This window comes from Mus musculus, chromosome 7 (assembly GCF_000001635.26).
Source record: "Mus musculus strain C57BL/6J chromosome 7, GRCm38.p6 C57BL/6J".
In the NCBI taxonomy this organism is placed as follows: Eukaryota; Metazoa; Chordata; class Mammalia; order Rodentia; family Muridae; genus Mus; species Mus musculus.
The window spans coordinates 96,722,676-96,736,254 of record NC_000073.6 but is presented as its reverse complement, the minus strand read 5'-3'; the positions used below and the strand labels follow the sequence as shown (position 1 = coordinate 96,736,254).

Genomic DNA, 13,579 nt, shown 5'->3' with positions numbered 1-13,579 from the left:
TATTATTTCCCACTTTATTGATGACAAAACTTTCAAGGAAAGGATAAATTGTGGACCCAAGCTTGCATTGCCTACGGCAAGAGGATTCATGCACAGTATGTGGTTTCCTCTCTGGGTCATATTGACTAGGATTTTGGAGATGGTGTAGTAGTGGAAAGGCAGTTGTGAAGTGTCCTAGAGTTCTCTGAAAAAGATCCAGAGACCTAGCCTCACTCTTCTGGAAGGCAGGATGCTAGTGGCCAATGGATGAGTAGCCTATACAGTAACATGAAATTTCCTTCAGGCTTTAGGAGCTGGCTGCACTTCAGGCCTGGGTTAAGATCAAGAGGTCCCTCAGGGGGTGGAGTCTAGTTACCTGAGTATGGGAAGGAGGAAGGCCTTTTCTGCCATAAATGCCAACCAGAGCTGCTTTCCCCAGAGACACATTGAACTTCAGGTGTACAGGGTGGTCTATGAACACCTGAGATCTCCAGAACGTTCCAGGCGGAATCTTCTGGGAAGCCCGTCTCCCCACATCGATTTCTCCAGAATCTATAAAACTGTCCTCTGGAAATAAACTACTTGGCTTTCCTACCGAGACACAGGGAAGGGAAGACAAGAGCGTTCTGGTTAGCCACACACAACAAGAAAACAGCATCCCAACAGCCAGGACTCCACTCTGCCTCTCACCCGAGAGGTCTGCAGCCGGCTCCCTACCCTGCTCCCTTCTTCCACTGGAGTAAGACAGTCTAGAAGTTTCTCCCCCGTAACGCTCAAATTGTTCTGCTAAAACTACTCATTCTTCCAAAGCCGTATGGGTCCCAAAGGGCCACCTGTTTACTGCATAACGCCACAGCTTGTTAAAGTATGTTTTGATCCCCAAAATAATCGGTGGTCACATGAGAATACTTTTGTGATTTTGTGAGTGTGTGTGTGTGTGTGTGTGTGTGTGCGTGTGTGTATGATAACGTAGAAAGGACAGAGGGAGTAAGGCATTGTCATTCAACTTCCAACCCTGTAGCGGGAGGCACGATGGGAATGGAGGGAGGTATTTTATTTTATTTCATGTGAAAATCAGAAGCTTCATATGTGAGTGGAGGGTTGGGTTTGAAACCAGGCTATAGACTGACAAAGATGAAAAGGAAGGCTTTTAAGAAGGGAGGAAACATGTCCGAAAACGCTGTTGTGTTCTAGTAGGGAATGGGTATCCCCTTTTTTAAAGTGTGTATTAAAATGGTTAAAGAAACTTCTCAAGCTATGAAATCTATAGCATACTTAGAAATTTAACCCAGCCCTCAGCCCTGTACCACAAGGGTGGAGGGTGCTCAGCAGTGACTGCTTCTGGTGTGTGTGTGTGGGGGGGGGGCACCAAGCCCCAGGAAGGAAGGCGACTTACCAGACTTCCTCTTCGTAGTAATTAAACACACACGCATGTGCAAGGGATAAGCCCTAACTTTCTGCCAGACATTAGCCTTCTTATGAGTGAGGAGGAGGGGCAGGGGCCTTGGAAGGACCACCCTTAGGACCCTGAAAAACCCAAATCAAGTCAACAGGCTCCACTGTATTTGTCAGTAGTAAGCCCCCACTGGGCGTCCTGGGTCTAAGGGTTTTTATGTGGGTTGAGATGCTCCAAAATGTTCTAAGAGAACAAGAATCATTTGCAAAGAAAACACATTTGTGGAACTTTTTATAAAAAGCATTTGGAGAGGGGAAATTACAGCGTCTTCCCCCACCCCGCTCTCAGCTTTGCAAGACTCCTTACAAAGCATGTTTGACGCTGAAATGGAGTTTGGCAGGGCATTGTTGTAGTCATAAAATATTTTACTGTTTTAAATAATAAAATTCAATTTAAATGTTAAACTTCTCCATATGTTATCATTCCCTTATAAACTCCTAGGCAGAAACATCAGGTTTTTAGCTTCAAACCATTAAATGTTATTTTAATTAAAAATGTGCCAACAACAAAAAAAAAAGTTAAAATGCACGCTGTCAGTAAAAGTACCACGGATATTCTATCATTAACACAGGAGAGACTCTGCATTTAATTCCTTATGGGTGGAATGCGTTCCAGACTTCTACCTTGAAAATGAAGACACACAAACCTCCACATTGTGAGTCATGGGACTTCAAAGACAGGGGCCCAAATCACAAAGCATTAAGATGGGAGCGAATTATTCCCATTCCTTTTTTATCTGATCTGTGGGTGCCCAGGACTGTAACCCTTCTATAGTGCAGTAGAAAGTTGTATAGCCTCAGCTCCAAGTTCTCCCAGGGAGGCAGAACTAAAGGGGTGTGTCAAACAAAAGCATAGCACCCTCTGAACCTTTTATGCCTAGGAAGGGCTGAGAAAGAAGCATACCCTGCTAATTCCAAGGGTTGCTTTCCTGAGAGTAGGGAGGAGTCGGAGCCAAGGGGACTGGAGAACTGTCTACACTCACATGTCTCCTGTATCAGAATAAATAATGGAAAACTCCTCCCTCACTTTAGCCAACAAGGCTCCTTTTCTCCCCAGCAAAGAGGAAGCATAGTGTGGAAGGCATCTTTACAGGGCAGGATGGGTCCAGAGATACCGCCCCCTCCAGAACTCAGCAGGGTTCTTAGGCAAGGGTGTGTGTGTGTGTGTGTGTGTGTGTGTGTGTGTGTGTGTGCGTGTGCGTGCATGTAGCACTTGCCCTAATAAAGTGACAAAAGTGACAGAGGGGTTTTTTCTTTCATTGCACCTCAAGGATGTGGCCCAAGGTGGGAGAGAAATGCTCTCTTCACACTGGACCAATTGGTGTGGACTGGTGGCTGAGAGGAAAGAGTAAATAGCATTTACCACCTTGAGCTCATGGGAAAGATGCCTGAGATTGCCAGGGCTGGGGCTAGGCAGGGCTGAAAGAGAGAGAGAAAGAGAAAGAGAGAGAGAGAGAGAGAGCGAGAGAGAGAGAGAGAGAGAGAGAGAGAGAGAGAGAGAGAGAGAGACCCCTACCTGCCTTTGTCTTTCCAGATCATAAGATTCCTTGTTTTTAATTCTGAGCACAAAGTGTGAGGACTGGAATATAAAATGTCCCACTGCAAAGTGTAGTCCACCAGTGGAGGAAAGGGAAGGGGAAGAGGCAAGAGACTGGTAGAGAGAAAAGTCTGTGTATGAAATTCTGCTCTTCATGTACATTCTGGAAGATAACAGGTATTAGTAGGAGACACAGTAGTGAGATAGAGGTTAATGAGTCCCAGCTGTGTTAAGGGCCCTCATTTACATGAGCTCAGTCGAGTCTCATGACACTAAGAACATCTCTACACTGAGGAGGCTCTGAATGCTTAAGAAGCCAGTCAGAGATGAAGTCACTTGAGAAACCTCTTTACCTCTTAGTCTATGACTTCTCAGGGGATTAAATACATGAGAGGTGAATTAAAAATCTGGAGAGACACTCTTGGTGGTGTTGGGGTGCAGGGACCTTCTCAAAGAGCAGTGATTCCAGTGGGGTTCACAGGGTGAAAGTCAAGATTTAGCCAGCTAGATCCAAGGTCCAGTTAAGAACTTTGTGGAATGTCAGGGTTTGGAAGTTGGTCATTTTTATTCATTAGGAAGCTTTAAACAGGACTCAGAGTAGCTAGGGTCTAAAGACAGTCACGAGAAGCATACCATAGCTCTACTAGATACCTCTAGGCCTCACCAAATGGTACAAGAAGCTTAGTTTAGACCCTACCCCTTCCAACAGCATGATTCAGTTTCACAGCACAGATTCCATTGATAGCCATCTTTATCTTTGTAAATTTAGATTCAGGCTTCCTAGAGCAACGCTGTGCAAGTATGCAATCACGCCCATAAAAGAAATCTCTCAATGAATTGCTGAAATGGCTGGATGGCTCCATCAAATGTGGGAGATTTGGAAGAACTGGAATTGCCCTGCATCCCAATCACAGTCTCCACTCTCCTGAGCAGATCCATCTATCCAGGTTCTAAATTTCTAATCAACTGACAATCCCCTTACCTATTTTTTTTTCTTTTTGTTATTCTCAATGCAATAGATTGCACAAAGAATCCCTTAGTTTCCTTAGCAACTGTTTGAAATTTATTTGGCTATCAAAATAAGCTGTTCCATTTTGGAGAGCCCAGCTGAGCCTGTGTGCAGCAATTTGTATGGTTCAAACTGATAAGCAATTCTTATTCCATTGCAAAAAGAAAGCGCTATCCCTAGCCCGCCAAGTCAACCATCAGAAAGGCTTGCTTATGTAGCCATTCCTCCTTCCCCATTAATGCGAGCACAAGGTCGTGGGGTGTTGCTTCAGGAAGCTGCCACATTTGGTTTCTGTCCCATAATGAGCCTGGAATTGTTACAGCCATTTTGAAAAATAGGGCAACAATTATAGTTTAATGTTATTCTCACAGACACGAGAGACACAGTACTGGGATTATCATCTATCTAATTTTTATAACTTAAAAAGCATACTTTAAAATATTTTTCAAATACCCCAAACCTTAGGAAGACCCATGAGGGTAAATGTTAATGAGTATAAATCTCTAGGATCTTTGGCTCTGAAGTGGAATGCTCCTGGACTAGGTAGACAAGATGAGAGGTCTTGGCTGGACTGACGACCACTGTCTACAAGTGGCTCCTCCCTGCTGTACTCTCAAGGAAGCCACTATCATCCTTGTTTTACAGATGAGGAAACTAAGGCCAAACAGAAGAAGTAACTAGAATGAGTTAACACAAGAAATGCAAGGCTGGGTTGAGAACCACATTTGGGCAGTGTGTCTCCAAGGCACATTCAAGCCCACCACTACCTTTTTTTTCTCTCGTAATCACATCATATTGCTTTTCCCATGATCATGATGTAGGGATGCTAATCTTAATTCTGTAATCAATTCTTTCCCCTGATACCATCAGAAGGGGCCAGAAATGTGCCCTCACAGTCGGGTTAAGAATTTCACTACTGAGATAAAGTCTAAGGAAGCAGAGTTTTATCATCACAATTAAAAACAGAAACTGAGCAGACATTGGTTTGATTGGGGTGGAAAGGTGGGGGGAACAATGTGGTCTCCCAGAGACTATAGGAAGCTTCCTCCTCTGCTTTTCAGGCTCAGCAATCATTTCTGGTGCTGACTGCTTTCCAGTACCGCCCTCCATTTAAGGGGCTTAGCAACAGGATTTCCATTTGCATCAGTAATAACCGATAATCCCTTTAAGCAAAAATTCCCCAATTAAAATAAGCCAATAAGGCAGTGTAATTTTTGTGTTGTCTCTTATCTGCACCCCCTCCTCCTCCGGAAAAACTAAACAGAACCCAAACAACCCACAAACTAATTTCATTAGAGTGCAAGATTTCAGATAGACTTAACTCCGCTGAAGGAATGTCCGTTTGAGATTCATGGTGGGAAGAAAATACACTGTGTTACAGGAGATCCTTTGCCAATTCCTCTAAGGATAAAGATGGTTTAAGTGTGTTTTCACAGGCTGATCTAAAGACAGATGTTCCTCTATGGGTCTTCACTGATGGCACTAGACAATATGTACTGGTGTGAGTATTGCAAGCCATTAGCAGGACCCATGGATAGTGCCACTTTTGTCAGATCCCTGAAGAGTGCCAGGTTGCCCTATAGTGAATCTTTCTTGTACAAGTTTCACCTGTAGGACTTGCAAATGGCAATGCACCCTATAGAGAACCCACAGCTCAGTGCTTTCTGATTGAGCCACAGGAAGTGAAAGTACAGCCTAGAATGATTGGCTGGGGGTGGGGGAGGGGGGAGTGTGTGTGGTGGTTTGCTTAAGCTGAGATCACAGTCAGCAGTTCCTGATTTCACCAGTGCCCCCCAACCCAACCCCCACTCCAATATGCTACATCGTTCCAATTTTGGTGAGCCTGAACCATTCTTGGATGACAGTGAGGGAAGTTATATCTATGAATAAAGACCATTGAGATGTTCAAAATCTGGGTCCATGGATTCCCACTTAAGAAGGCCAAACACAGAATGTCACCACCATTTCTATCATGGATGGATGGAAATGGCTTTGCCTCATTGTGCAACTGAATTTCACATCTGTATCACCTTTGAGGCCCTGTCACCATGGGGATAGATCAAGTGGGGAAACTAATGGGGAGGGGGGTTGTGAGAGCCCTGAGGTCCCAGACCTGAGTTCATATACTCAGTTCTGACATCCTCTGGGTCAAGTCACTTCATGTGATCATTTGTGTTTGCATCTAGAATGGACATAGCTAATTATACCCATTTCACAGGGTTGTGAGGGTAAAGTGTGTGGTGAAATGATGGTAGTAAGTTCTGATGCAAACACTGTGAGTACACAGTAATTGTTGTTACTACTGCAGATGAGGAAGCTGGGTCAGAGATACTAGTGACTTGGTCACTGGGTCGGCAATCATCTGAAATGTTTCCATCGAAACATGCAGTCTAAGAGTCTTTCACCTGGGACACACCATCCCCTACCATGTCCCACTCCCACGCGTGCCTCTTGATCCCACAGGGTTTCCCAGAAGTGCTCCCCCTGACCCCATACAAAGATGGCTGGCTGGCCATGTGAATGCCCTGAAAGCATCCTCGAAGGCATGAAATGAGATGCGGCAGAGCACCATGGGTCCCGCTGACCCGGATCTGGGATGAAGACACAGGTGGACTGCAGCCGGCATGGGGTGTGGAGGATGGAAGAAGCATGAGCTGTGAGTCAGGCACAGATGCGTGCATGGTGGAGGCCTCCTCCGTTCAAAGGCAGACACAGAGGACTCACAACACGGACAACGCAGCAACCCTACCTTCTGCGGCTCCTTTGCCTTTCCTGTCAGGGGTCTCTAAGCCAGTGCCCCCTGAGGGATACAGGGAGACGTCCGTTGGCACAGGCCAGCTGCTGGCTGTGTCCTCCGTGATCTCATACATCTGCATCTGCCCCTCCATCGGCTGCAGGTGCCAGTTTAGGCCAAACAGGTGCATGGCTGTAGTGAGCAATGGAAAAAGTCATCTGTTTCTGCTGGAGGTGGAAATGGAACTCCCAAGCCACAAGGAGAGGGGGTCTGGGGTGGGGAACACAGACCCTCAGTTCAGTTCAACCACAGAGATCTCTTAGAGTACCAGGCCCTGCCAGAGGGCTCGAGACACAGTGATAATCAAGGTTTTGGACCTTGCCTCGAGGGGTTCACAGTCTGGTGATGTTAGGGATGATCAGGAAAAATCACAGTTTCAGGAGGTCTTGACCTTTTTTGTTTAAAAGACAAATAACAATCTAGGAAGGAGAACTATAATTTGTATGACACAAAGGATTATTTCCTTAATGTAAGAATAATACCTACAAATGAGTAAAGTCTAACAGTGCGGTAGAAAAATGGGCCTAGGATATGAACAGACAGGTTACAGAATAGGAAATACCAAAGGCCCTTAATCATACAAAAAGGCTCTTAACATCACTCACTGTGAAAGAAATCTAAGTCAAACTCTGAAATATTAGTTTTCACATATGGTTTGGCAAAGATAAAAAGGGCTGAAAATATACTGTGTTGGCAGAGGAGGGGAGGCAGGTGCCCGCACACTTTGCTGGTGTGAGCACATATGAGTCTGTAATAAAAAGCCATAAAATTGAAAATATATTCACCCTTTACCCTAAGACTTCAAGGTCCCAATTCTGGAAACTTCTCCTCCAGATATACTCACATATCTAATAAACGATGTACCTACAAGGTTACTCACTACAACATTATTTTAATAGTGAAATTTCATAAACTGGTCCATTGAGAAGAAGCTAGGTAGGATCTAGCCATACAACACAATAGCATTGATCATAAATAGACTGAGGAAGATTTTTATCTTTTTTTTTCTTTTCTGGAAGAAAAACCATAACCTGCCGAAGAATGCATTTGACATACTACCTTTGGCTTTACATTGTACTGAGTGTCGGAAGGATATGAAAGACAGTCATAACACTGTGAGGGAAGCAGGTGATACAGGGCTGGGGTGGGAGGGCGACATTCTGCACATCTTTATTTTGTGCCACGAGATAGCAAAGAGGGAACGCTGTGTGAAGTATACAGTGTGCATTCAAGCCGTGAATGCTGTTTCCACAAGGATTTGTAATCGGTGCGTGACTGCTCTCTGGACTTCACTTTGGAAATCAATACTGAGCTCTTGATGCGGGCATGGTGGCACACATCTGTAACCCCAGCAGGGGGGGAGGCCGAGGAGGCAGGCTGTGGGATCTATAAAGCTAGCAAGCCAGTCTGTTCCGTTTTGGTGAGACCCCATTCACAAAAACAAAAAACAAGGGCCACAAAGATGACTCAGTAAAGCAAAGCACCTGTCACATAAACCTGATGCCCTGAGTTCAGTCCCTTACGTTATCAAAAGCTGCTCACTATGTGCTGGGGGTGTGCATGGTGGCAAACGCAACTAAAGAAACTCTGCTTAACAAAGCGGGAGGAGAGAACAAACCCCTAAAAATTGTCCTCTGATGTCCACTTGAGTCTTGTGGCATTCATGTGCTGGCACTCACACAGTGCCACATTACACACACACATACACCCCAAAACCCAACCCAACCCCCAAATCCTCTCCAAAATGAAACAAGACTTGAACCTGTTCAGTGGTCTGCATTCGCCACATCCAGGATGTGGCCTGGTTCTCCCACATGTAGCCAGCACTCATCTTCCTGGATCCCACACCATGCTCTGCACAGTACCCCTTCCTCTCCTTGATGATCCTATTTTTTAGAGGCTCTCTGTGGCATACTCTAGAGAGTTAGTATTGATTCAGACAGCCAGAGTACATGGTCAAGAGTGAAGACAGATGGATTGGGATGTCTACACAGAAGGTCCTGGTGTAGAGGAGGGGGTGCCTGAAGAGGCTCAAAGGAAGGCAGGGCCAATCTACAGAGATAGGAAGGTCTATGGCATTAGACTTACTACCTACTGTGTATATCTGGTAATATGAATGCATTCTTTCTAATTCTCATGTCAACCCACTAGACACAATTTTGAGAGGGTTAAAAAGTATCAGGTGTTAGTATAGATTAATAAGAAAACTAGGAAGTTAGTTAAAATTCTGATATTTATAAGACAAGGATTGAGATGTTTTACTATGTGCTACATACTGTGTCAAAACTATCAGAACAATGTATACTTTGGCTTTCATAACAACCCTAAAAAAAGGTAAATTTTTTGTCGCCAGATGTTGTAGATGATTACTTGAAGGTAAGGGAGCAACTGACATGTACAAAGTTCAGTGGACAAGAAGAAGCAGAGGCTGATCTAGAACTCACATCTGCCCAGACCTGAAAGCTCACACCCTGCGTCTGCTGCCTCCTCTTATCCGTTCTATCTCACAAGGCACCAGGCTGACATATGAAGACGCCCCTGCCTGCACATCAGACAGTCTCCAAGGGCTTCACGTCTGCAGATGGAACTAGGACTCTCCCACAGGATGCTGAGAAACAGGTTGTTGTGTTATGGATAAGTTCACAGGTGGTGGATTTGAGGACCTACAACAGTCTTTTTAGGCCACGAAACATGGTAAAGGCACCTGGCAAACGCAGCATATTCTGTGACTCCAGGACATATTCAAATCAAGCTGGGGACATGGGGACATGGGGTCATGGCTGCTTCAGCCTGGAGGTTGTGTTTTTGTGATAGTGAGAAAGTGACCTTTTGCTTTGCTTTGGTGTCTGTGATGTGGGACCAGAGGTAAGAAAAGATTCTGAACACTAATTTCTGTTTCCTAGCTGCAGTAGTCTTCTCTGAGAAATGCAGACACATATTCCACCAGTGCTTTTAGTACTGAAACAGTGGGGTGGTACTGTGCCAGAGAGTACTGTACCAGAGGTGTGTACTGTGCCAACAGGGGTACTGTAGAAGCAGTATACCATATCAGAGGAATACCATAGCGGAGGGGCCCTGTATCAGAGATATAGACCATGCCAGTGGGGGTAGTTATAAGTGGTACTGTCAGAGGAACATGCGAGAGTAGTATCATGTCAGAGGGATGCTATATCAGAGGTGTATACCATGTCAGAGGGATAAGTGTCAGAGGAGCATGCGAGAGCAGTATCATGTCAGAGGGGTGCTATATCAGAGGGTGCTATATACCAAGTCAATGGAGCCCTTGACTTAAGCCCTTGACACTGAGACTTAGCATACCATATTATCAGTGGGATACTATGTGCCAAGGTACTTTGCCAAGTGCACATAAGTACTGTATTTTCCCAGACATTAGACTGGTTGATAATAGCAGCTCCCACTGACTGAGCAACTTTTTAGTCAGCAGTACTGTGCTTTAGCCTGCTTTCCACTTCTGAGTGATGATGGCGATAGAAAACAGTTAGTCGGCCTTCAAGGAGCGAAGCCACTGTTTCCTAGGTTGAATTAGCTCACATCTCTACTTACCTTCCTACTGTTTTAATCTATATATTGGCAACTCCGAAGGTAATGGAGAACTTCCTTGAACTACACACAACTCAGATGTACACCATTAAATGAGCAGCGCATCTTCCCCCATTAGAGTCAATTATCTTATCTAAGAGTGCCAAGTGCTGTCTTGTTAAAAGGTCACAAGAATTAACTAATTCCAGAATGAATAGAATGTTCCCAGCTCTGTGAAAAGAAACATTTTTATTGTCAGAGCTCTCTCTTAATTTTAAGAAAATACAAAAGCAAGCCTTTCCTTAAAAAAACAAAACAAAATAAAACAAAACAAAAACAAAAAAACCCAAAAAACCCTGCTAGGACAGTATTTGGTTGGCGGGGTGGGGTTAGAGTCTCAGAGATGAATCTGATTCCCAAGTCCAGGGTCCCAGGGGAAGTTAATAGGGTAAGGCAGTTTACAGTTGGGGAAGGGGCTGGAAGTATATAGTTAAATGTTGACATCTCATTCTTTCTGCTCTGCCTCCTTGGAGCGGCTCACATAGCTGCGAGAGTGACAGGTAGTCTCCGTGACCTGTGGAAAAGGCCCCTCTGAAAGCAAAGCTCCACTTAAAACCACTTGTGATGTATTCCCTCAGAAACTCCCCAGGCCACCCTGAAGTGACAATGGAGGACTATGGTGATAGGGAAAAGGATCAACGCCATCCAGATGGAGCTGAGAAATACCTTGCTGATACTTTGCTACCAACCTAACAGGCAAGAGGTACCCACTGATGCAATAGTAGCAAGTCTGTTCGAGGGGTAACCAACCACTTTCTGACTGGAATTCCCATAGTCAGGAGGGAATTCGTATCTGCACCGTAAATCTCATAAGAGGCCCGGGGCCAGAGAGGACATAGGCCTGGGTTGGGAAAGTACTACTGCTGCCTTGCTAAATGGACATGACGTGCCTGTCAAATTGCCTTCTGAACAATTATGACAACCCTTGTAGATTAGCACTGCTGGCAGCTTTCGTTAGAGACACTTCTTTAAACAGTGCATAGAATTAACTGCAGAGACTCATTATCTAGCCAGAGTGCTGGGAATAAGTGACTGTTAAATGCCCAGCTATACAGGAGACATCTTTATCACTCTCTCCAAGGCTCAGAAGACAAGAACCCAGGAGCTGGAGGACTGGTTGGAATATTGTAGAATGCTTTCTCCTGGGTATGACATGGCCTTTGTACTCTTGCACTCAACAGCTACTGTGATTGCCTGCACAGGATGGAACTGATTGATACCCTGACATGAAGGGAGGGTGCTGGGGGGTGGCTTTAAGGGCTCCACCCTACCCTGAAGATTTATAGACAATTGGTGGCTACTGGTGGAGAGAGAAACATTTTCTGCTGTGGTGTAGCCTCTGGTAAGATGTTCACACTCCTGTAAGTAACCTCTCACCTATGTGTATGCAAGACTAATAATCAAACTGTCTGGGTTACAAATTAGTGGGGGAAAGGACATGAAAGTTAAAGGGGAACTAGCTAGAAAAAGGAAAGTGAAGAGTAGGAGTTGGGGGGGCACTTAAGAACAGTGGAGGGCAAATGTGATCAAAGTGTATTATATACATGCATGCATGCAAATGTCATGATGAAGCCCATTATCATGCATGACTAGTGCATGCTAGTAAAATCCATTGCGGTCTTTGGAAGGCAAGAATTACAGACATGAGATTAGAGGAAGCAAAGGACCAGTCAGCAATAGTATCTTGAAGCCAAAATGAATAGGATCTTTAGCCTGATGTCTGGTGCTCCAAATAGAAGTCATGCTAAGAAGTGCTTAGCTCCATCACTGTACTGCCTGGTGAGTTTTACGGTCTTGGGTGAAGACTTGGGGAAGAGAGAAGAAGAGAGATAGTCTGTGTTCTCTTCAAGGGACACACAAACACAGACACACAGACACACACCAGATACACACAAAGACACAGACAGACAGACAGACACAAAGACACAGACACATGCACAGAGACAGACAGACAGACAGACAGATAGACTTACACACGCGTGCACACACACACATGCTCAGTGAGGAATTTGGTCTTTGGAATCCATAAGCTTCAGTCACCACCTGATTCCTGACAGTCATTCAGGTAACAACAGTATCCTTCGAAAGAGTGGCCCATGGCCAACACATTATAGATATCATCCAGTCTCACGCTTGTGTAAACGGTGGTCTGGGCAGCATTAGTGAAGAACGTATATAATGGTACTGAAATGAAAGCTGGGCTAAAGTGACCTTTGAGTTACTGAAAGAAGTTATGGTGAGCTACCAAGACCAGACAGCAGAGCTGGCTTAAGGGTGAACAAGCTTCAAGCTCTTCTTCTTTCTATGTCTCACTTTCAGTTGAAGAAAAAAGAAGCAACATAAAGCTACCCACAAAATAAAGACTGAAATGTGAATTGGAGGCTGGGGGTTTATGAGGCCACTCATCTCTGTCCTACAGTAACCCGCCTTTGAAGCGGTATCAAGTGGTGAACACTGTTTGGTCAAATGTTCTGAAAGTAGAGATCATGGGTTAACAATAATAATAAAAGCCAAAAATATAAATGGTTCTCCCAGCCCACTAGGGATAGAGGAGACCATTCAAATAACATAAATCGTTTATTGTACTCTTCATTCTTTGAAGAATGAAGAGGAACCACCCACCAATGCACACTGCAGGATTATGTAAATTATACCCTGCACTGTGTATTTATAACTAAGGTGCAAATCCCTGTTCAAGTATACCAAGGGTGACCTAGATAAGAAGTGTGGTTTTCCCATTAGACTACTTGTAATTCAATGAAAAGGTGACAAGATGCTTGAAGAGTTCAGAGAGAGGCTGTGCAGAAGTAGCAGGGTTCACAGGATCACCCACATTGAAATGTTAATGACTTCTGAAAGCCAAAAGCCAGGGTGGGAAAGTTCAATCGCCCCAGCTCTGGTCCATCTGATCCTGGGGCTGACATTTTCCTGTCGCCTTTTCCTGCCCAGTGAGACATGAGCGATGGCTCAGAAAGTGCAAGTTTTGTCCTGACATTTGAAAAAAAAAAAAGGCTCCATTGATGTTCAGACTCACTGAAGGCACCCTAGCACCCAACACAGGAAAGGCAATTAACAAAGCCATTAAGCCAGCCTAGGAGAGGGGAGTTTCTGCTGTCACGAGGTAGGGGGGAGGCTCGCAACTCTGTGTAGACACCCACTTGCATGTATGCTGGGGAGGGAGTAGAGAGGGTTATAACTTTGAGGA

The 13,579-nt window shown here is 44.8% G+C and overlaps 1 protein-coding gene across 26 annotated transcripts in view; it reads right to left on the bottom strand.

Moving 5' to 3' along the window:
- Tenm4 (teneurin transmembrane protein 4) overlaps positions 1–13,579 on the bottom strand; it is a 739,850-nt gene that overhangs the window by 174,839 nt on the left and 551,432 nt on the right. For all 26 annotated transcript variants that reach the window (NM_001310762.1, XM_006507806.4, XM_030242547.1 and 23 more), the window contains 2 exons: positions 6,730–6,906; positions 356–570 (listed from right to left, as the gene is read on the bottom strand). In NM_001310762.1, the coding sequence (NP_001297691.1) occupies positions 356–570; positions 6,730–6,906 (392 nt within the window). The remainder of the gene's footprint in view (positions 1–355; positions 571–6,729; positions 6,907–13,579) is intronic.